This window comes from Dama dama, chromosome 1 (genome assembly GCF_033118175.1).
Source record: "Dama dama isolate Ldn47 chromosome 1, ASM3311817v1, whole genome shotgun sequence".
In the NCBI taxonomy this organism is placed as follows: domain Eukaryota; kingdom Metazoa; phylum Chordata; class Mammalia; order Artiodactyla; family Cervidae; genus Dama; species Dama dama.
In genome coordinates, this window is record NC_083681.1 from 83,382,501 (window position 1) to 83,390,322 (window position 7,822).

The window sequence follows — 7,822 nt, forward strand, 5'->3', positions numbered from 1 at the left end:
AACTTTGACTTTAGTGCTTTTTAGGAGAGGGGAGCAGCCTGACACAGGCACCCCGCCTTCCTGTGCCAAGGCTACTCACTCAGCCAGCGCCCAGCACTCGGACGGAGCCGAGGGGCCCCCATCGCCTGTGGCTGTGATGTCTGACTCTGGCCAGGCTTCAGCAATGCAGGCAGCCAAGTGCCAATCACAGACCTGTGCTCTCCTGAGACTGAGGCCTGAGGCTTATCATTTGGATACAACAAGTAAAGGGTTGTTTTGTTCTTTTTTTTTAAAATGTAAACTGGATGATGTTAATTGCTAATTTAAAAATAAATGACTCTATATACCGATTGTGAAGTGGTTCTGGCTCCAGGTCCCTGTGAAACACTTAGTGATGGGCTGCCCCAGGTGGTGACTTTTGTTTAGGTTTTGGAAAGGGGTGAAAAAATTTTTTAACCATGTGCTACAGCAGGTGGATTGAAAGTTCTAATTTTTGACAATGGTTTAACTCCCAAAGAATGCACTGTAAAGATCCATGTATTTGGATCTTAGATTTCAAGGGACTCCCCCCAAAAGGCTTTGGTTAACTCACTGAGAATATCTGTGGCTCTGGGGGAAAGTGGGGTGAACCTGATTTGATGGTAGCTGCAAGGCAGAACAGAATATGAAAATAGGAGCTTGCTGTTGATCAGATCTGTGAATCACTCACTGAGAGGTGATGTCTCTCTTAGCATCCTGGGTTCTAGAAGCCAGATCCATCTTGCTTTCCCTTCACGTCCGCTTCCGCGCCCAGACCCATCCCTGTCCGCCTTCCTCTGAAACCCTCTCTGCAGTGACATCATTTCTCACCTGCTTTTTCTTTCCTCATCTGGATGAACAGAAGAAGATCATGATCATGATCTGCTGTGTTATCCTTGCGATCATCTTAGCTTCTACTATTGGGGGCATATTTGCCTGAAAAAAAAAACAACAGGTGAGCCATCTCTGGGGCCCGGGGGTGGGGTGGGGGTCAGACCTGTTTTCACTTGAGATGCTTGTGTCCTGAAGGCTGTTTGTCACCCGTTTGTCACCTGTTTGTCATGCCTTAATCTGCATGGGATTGGGTGCTGGAGTTACGGTTGGAGAAAACCGAGAAACAGGGAAATGAGTGAAGAGGGAGCTGGTAGAACACAGGTGGATGAGGAGACAGAAAGTGGCCATCTGTCCTGTAAGCAGGTCTGCCAGCAGGGGGTTTTGTTGGGAATCCTTTGCCTAAGAGTGTTGGCTTCCTGCAGTGAAGGCTCTCCCTCAGTGAAGGCTCTCCTGTAGTGAAGGCTTTGGCACGTGGGAATGGTGGAGAACAAATTTGTTATTGACTGGAAGCACCCTGAAACTCTGGAAGAGGGCCACAGGGTGAACCCAAAATAAGTAACGTTCTTCCCTTCCGAGGTTAGGCAGGTTTTTGCAGGCCTGTGAGTTGTTCTTCATGCCTGTAGACAGGAGTGGTGACCCTGGCCGCAGCCACCCCGGTGTATGATCTATGATCTCCCCGTTTCTGTTGTCCCTTCAGCCCACACAGATGGACCCTCACCTGCTTTCTCATCCTTCTTCCACCTCTTGGGGCCGCCACTTCGCTGCCGCAGACTCCTCCCAAGTTCTTCTTTCCATTGTGAAACCTCGTATGAAACAGGACCTCAACCATCTCCCCATTCAAAGTGACGCAGAGGGAGACTTAGGAGAATACGGACTTGGGTGGCAGGCAGGGGTGAAGGGGCGGGGAGTATGGCACTTTGTGGCGGGTTAGGAAGGCGGTTCGCAGAGAACACATAGGAGACTGTTTAGGAAATGGACTTGGAGCTGGAGCCCTCTGACGTCAGCTGCTGGGGGCGGGACTTCACCGCGGGCAGGCCAGTGGGGGGGGGGGGGGGTGGTCATCTGACCCGGGTGCTGCTGCTTCTGCACTTCCGGCTCCAGGTCTCACCTTTGACCCACCCTCCATCCCCTTCTTCAGAGCCTCAGTCTCTGAGGTGATTGTCCAGTGACAGACCCCGAGCATGGCGCCTCACTGCCGTGTCCACAGTGCTTAGCACAGGGCCTGCCACTTACAGCTGCTCACTCTGTCCACTTCACTATGCTGATTTCTGCTATGGACGAATCCTTGGATTTGATTCTTCAACATTTTAAGGCATCAATGGGAAATGATCTGTATCAGTCTGTATAAAAATGTCCTGGAGTGGGTTGGCCCACTTATGCAGAAGTACAGAAGTGCCCCCTACCCCCATTTCCACAACATACACTTTAGAAGTCCTTTATTTATGGGAGGTGGTGATAGAGTTGTCAACAGCCTGTTACTGTGCAGAGATGGCTGGCCCCAGGATCGTGGTTCAGTAATTAAACGTGGACCCCGAAACATGTTTATGCTGTGACTGAATGCCCCATAGTCATCACCACCACTGCTCCACGAGCCCTAACAAAGAGGTGACGATGTCAGGGCAGAAGGCGAAATGAACCCATCACTGCTCCTTCTGATTCCTGCTGCCAGCTCAGACTGGCTGCACTGGCCAGCAAGCAACGTGTGTACAACAAACTGCTCCAAACACTGTCCTCTTCAAGGTTCAGGTGTGTTCTAATGCGACTCAGTGATTAGCTATTGTACAAGAGACTCACTAAAAATACATTAAAAAGCACGGTATACCATTCTTGACCACTCAACTGCTTAGATGAATTTGTACTTTGCAAAGTAAATTATTTTGCCATTAAGTCTAACTTTTTAAGAAAGTGGGGTTAAAAAAAAAAAAAAAAAAGGACACTTTAGTCAATGCTGTTTTCTGCCCACTTTCAAAGCAAATGGTTTAGTATTTCTGTCAATCTGTATCTCCTTTGGTTTGCATACAGGATAGAAACCACTACTAGCTAGCTCTGAAAAACAGATGAACTTTGTTTAAGGCAAACACGGAGCTGGAACCATGGGCCTTTGAATGACCCGGGGCCCTTGCTCATTCAGCAATAGGGATCTGAGCACCGGGCAGCAGACGCAGCGCCAGACACCCTCCATCCTCAGAGGGTTTCAGGCCTAGGAAAGACCACACCATTCAGCTTTTCTATCAGTTCCTTTTGCTAAAAGGCAAGCGTACGTCTCTTGCCACACTGTCCAACATCCCCCCTTCCATGACTGAGAGAAGATGGGTAGCTGGGCATAAATAAATATGTTGAGTCAAGTATTCTGTGTACTGCTGTTTTTCTTCTGTTTTTCCAGAAACAGTAAAAGTTTGTAACTAGTAAAGTGCCATAAAAACTAGCTTCTGAAGTGTGTATATGTAAAAGGTTGACTTGTATCAGAGGTGGAAAAGGAAGCATGTGATTTAGCCTTGAAGACATTCCTTTTTCCAGTTGAGAACCAATCAGGTCTGGTTCTTCATCCTTTAAGGGACTGAGTGACCAATGAGAAGTTACATCATCTTGAGCTGATGCTCACACTTTAATATAATGCACTTAAGAATCTGACAGGTGATTTACAGTTTTTCAGAGCATCCGTTCACATGCCGCTCCTCGGTTATGACATCAGAGGTACCTAAAGACCCGAAGGGCTGGCTTACGGGCACAAAGGCACGGGTTCCCGCTCCTGAGTCTCACTACACGCGCTCAGGCATGTAGAACTTGCCCCAGTACCGCCCCTGGTGGGTCAGGTCGTAGGGGCTCAGCACTTTCCGTATCCCCAGCATGTTGGCGGTGGCGATGCGCTCAAAGGTCCAGGGGTTCTGGTTGTTCCGTTCTCGCTCCTCTTGGTCTTTCTGCATCTTCTCTAGAGTCTCACGGCTCACGGCCTTAGCAGGGAAAGGCAACTTGTGGGCAACTTGGTCAAGGATGCCTTGTACCTCCTGGAATTCGCAGCGCCCACCCACCTCGACTATGAGGCGGCCTGCCTTCACAGGAGTCACGTAGTGGTCGATGGCACCCTTGCCACCCCCCATGCGCTGCCCCATACCCTTGCGGGTGATGGCCTTGAATGGGGCTGGTACTCGCCATAAGGCAAACATGTTCTTGGGGTCCATGAAGCGGTTGATTGTCAGGCGCATCATTTCAAAATGCCCCCAATGGAGGTAACCGCCACCCAGTGCCTAGAAGTGGACGGAAGAATTAGAAACACATGAAAATTTAGATATTCTTCATTTGTGCTTTAAGAGGTGATGCTAGTGGTAAAGAACCCTCCTGCCAATGCAGGGGACATAGGAGAGACAGGTTCAATCCCTGGGTTGGGAAGATCCCCTGGGGAGGCCGTGGCAACCCACTCCAGTATTCTTGCTGAGAATTACATGGAGAGGAGCCTGGCAGGTTAGAGACCACAGCATCGCAGAGCTGGACACGACTGAAGCGACTTAGCACACCTGGGTGCTATTCTGATGTCTCATGGTAACTGGTTTCAACGATACACATGAAAAGTAAAAATATAAATTCTAATAAGTACGATGGAGGAAAAGCCCAGGGTATGATAACAACTTGAGAACAAGTGTGGACCCACTTCAATGGACAGCCAGGGAAGACCTCTTTGAGGAGGTGACATTTATAGCTGTTGCCAGAAGGGAACAAACCAGCCAAGGGAAAACAGATGAGCGTTCCGGGCAAAGGAATGGCACATGCGAAGCCCGTGGTGAGTCTGAGCAGAAGCCAGTGTGGCTGGGGCGGAGAGAGAGAGGAACGCGGAGCAGACCGAGGTGCTGAAAGGCTGGTAGGGGCTGGTTAGGCAGGCTTTGGGAAGCGGACTCGAAAACCTCTGGCTGCCTGGTGGGAACTAAACCAGCGTCCACAGCCATTTGTGTAGGTAATGACGTCAAGTCTTCACAGAAGCTACCTGATGAGCAGGAAATGTTTAGACATCCCACATACTACATCATGAATAATCTCGATCAGAGGTTTGAGTAGATCTCACGGTCTGACTATGGGATAAGTGAGGTAACCTCTTCCATCTCCTGCTTTTACATTATTTTCACTCTACATTAAAAAGCATTTATGACCCAATGCTTACTGGGTGCTGCACATCAGTTTAAAGAGCTGCTGGTGGCATTCCAGTGAAAGCTGTGGAGGAAGCGACCAGAAGGAACCCAAGGAGTCTGTTTTGGTCCCCGGATTCCGTCCTGGAGCCGCTGGACACGGGACTCACCAAGATCGCAAAACTGCCTTCTGTGAACTCAGTGGCTTCCGTGGACGGACCTCGTATGTCACGGAGGTTTTTAGGCTCTCTTCGCACTTTTGGCACAAGTGGTGCCCTTTCAACAAATCGAAGCTTGGGCTTTTCAGGAATGGAGACATCTAAAAGGAGCATAGACAACTAAGAATGAGTCAAACCGAAGGATTTGACTTCGGTCAAAGTCAAAGGATTCATTTTCTTTCCAGAAAGATTTATAACAACCAGGTCAAAGCCTTAAAGTTACCACTCAACAACAATTCCAAAAGTGTGTTCGATTTACCCTGTGGATGCTTTCATTGACACTGGAATCTTTTGACTACGACAGTTGTTGATAGAAATGTTTTTGAACCTTTTAAGATAGCAAAGGTTTAAGCTGCCAAGCAAAATGCCTTTTTAAAATGCCTACTCTTTTAAAACGCCTACCCTAAAGGAACTGTTAGGGAAGGTATAGAGATATGAGACAGTGACAAAATAACATGAGGTAACTTCTTTTGTGTATGTGAATGTTTTGTGTGCTGCAATTAAGCTGAATTCTTTACATGCATTATCTCATTTAATCTTTAAAACAACTTTATAGCCCTGGTTTTTTTTAGGGCTTCCTTTTTAAATTTTTTAAACTTTTAAAAGTTTAACACACATATATTAAAGGGCCCAAAAAATGTGAATTATCACAAAGTGAACAAACATGCACATAACTATCATCCAGATACAGAAATGGAAGGTAGTAATTTTAATCTCCATTTTATAGAAGAGGAACCTCAGGCCTGGAGACATTTTATAATTTGATCTGGGTCATCCAGTTAAAACAGCAAAGCCAGACAGTATGATACTATATTGTACCTAAAAGTAGCTAAGTTTTCCTGCTTGCCACATTCTTGCTGGGAAACTTTCAACCTAGTACTCCTTTGATCAATGCTCTTTCCTTTATATATTCAAGGGCATTTCACGATGAGAGCTGTATATACATCCTACCATGTCCTTGCCAGGTGAAGGCAGGTGGGCTGAAACCCAGGCCACACACGCTACGTCTTTTATCAGGTCTGATACTGACAATGTGGAAAAAAATTAACTTGCATTTACACTTATTTACAGTTATTTCCACAGTAAAATAAGCATGGGTCTGTGATGAAGTCAAATATAAAACAGGAGCCTTTAAGGCTACAAAAACTGCCTCCTGCCATTTCTGTGTGTCTTGGGCGTCCCTGGCGGCTCAGCGGTAAAGAATCTGCCTGCCAATGCAGATGTGTGTTTGATCCGTGGGTCAAGAAGACCCCCTGGACAAGGAAACGGCAACCCACTCCAGTACTCCTGCCTGGAAAATCCCGTTGTCAGAGGAGCCTGGCGGGCTACAGTCCGCGGGTTACAGAAGAGTCAAACACGACCGAGCACGCCACAGGGAACTCAGTAATGTTTCCTCGTCTCCAGGCGGTATGCGCTCCAGTGGGCGTGGTGGTTTCACAGTTACACGTACAAGATGAGGCCTTCAGAAGTCCAGGCCTCCTTCATATTTTTGAGATTTCCAATATATTTTTAAAAGAGTAAGATTTATCAAATTGTGGCTTACCTTAACTGTTTCTATTAACAAATTAATGCTTTTCACACAATACGTACAAACACACATGTGACCTCGTTTGGAGCGAACGTCAGAAGTCTAAACTGGAGGCCGATTAGGTGCAGCTGAGAAGGGGGCTGCGGGTCTCGCACCAGTGGTAGGCCACAGGGGAGATAATCCATTACGAAGTTTTCTCCAGCATTTAGAACACTGCCTGGCATAGAGTATACCTTCAATACATGACTACTGAAGGGATAAATGGGAATAGGGGCACAAGGAAACGCCTGCTCTTCATCTACCCCCGCTAGGTTCCATCACAGAAAAGGTTTACAGACCAGAAGACAGACAAGCTCTCACCTTCAAACGCTGGCACCGGGAGCAGCATCTTCAGGCCGGCACGGGCGGGCAGCGCTGCCCACGAATCTACAAAGAAAGCTCAGATTAAACCCCGAAAGCTACAGGGCCTGACGCTCCCGAAAGAACTGTCCTGTGGGCCGCGGGCTCCACTCAGGGAGACCCCAGGCTTTCGGCTCCCGAGAAAGACCAGCCGGGGACTTGGGGGCGACCACACGTCACGCGGATGCTTTTGCACGAGTCTCTCGGAGTGAGGGGCGGAGGGCGCTGCTGGCCCGCTTGCGCTTCAGCACCCGCGAGGGGGTCTCAGGCGAAGCGAGACAACCGACGGGGGGTGGGGGTGAAGCCTGGGGGACAGGGGACAGCTGACCTGACAGGGTCGCTCGCAGGAGGGGCGCGCGGGCGCCACTCAGCAGCCACCACATGGCCCCGCTCGCGCGGCCACCAAAAGCGACGCCCGGGAACCTTGTCCCAAGCCGCTCCAGCCGCCGCTCCGTCGGACCGGAAGTTGCGTTCGCGCCGGTCCAGCCCGCAGAGAGTCCCGGGAGGAAGCGGAGGAAACCGGAGGCTCGGTATCTGGGTTCCGGCCTGGCGCCCGCGGGGGCTGGCGGTCCGTCCCGAGATGGGTCCGGCGGGGGCGGGCGCTGTCTCCGCGGAGGACCGCGCGGAGAGGGTCTGGCGCGCGTGGCGAGGTGCTGCCGTGCGGTTCGCTGCATCGCGCCGCCTCTCGCCCCTCCTCCCTCCCGGGACAGGGGGAAAAAGCGACGGACGCA

At 49.6% G+C, this 7,822-nt stretch overlaps 2 protein-coding genes across 3 annotated transcripts in view; one reads left to right on the forward strand and one right to left on the reverse strand.

The window, feature by feature from the left end:
• The window catches only part of STX3 (syntaxin 3), a 42,085-nt gene extending 41,774 nt beyond the window's left edge, over positions 1-311 (forward strand). The window contains exon 11 of one of the 2 annotated variants that reach the window (XM_061154363.1): positions 1-311. This exon is cut by the window's left edge and continues 1,559 nt beyond it. The gene's annotated coding sequence lies outside the window, so the exon portion shown is untranslated. The other variant, XM_061154354.1, reaches the window with a different exon arrangement.
• A 3,096-nt stretch (positions 312-3,407) lies between these two features.
• Positions 3,408-7,578, reverse strand: MRPL16 (mitochondrial ribosomal protein L16). Its single transcript, XM_061154388.1, has 4 exons — positions 7,420-7,578; positions 7,053-7,118; positions 5,117-5,265; positions 3,408-4,076 (listed from the first exon to the last, which is right to left on the reverse strand). Exons 1-4 carry the CDS (start codon positions 7,472-7,474, stop codon positions 3,591-3,593), a joined length of 756 nt encoding a protein of 251 aa, XP_061010371.1. The 5' UTR covers positions 7,475-7,578; the 3' UTR covers positions 3,408-3,590.
• Positions 7,579-7,822: the final 244 nt, after the last annotated feature.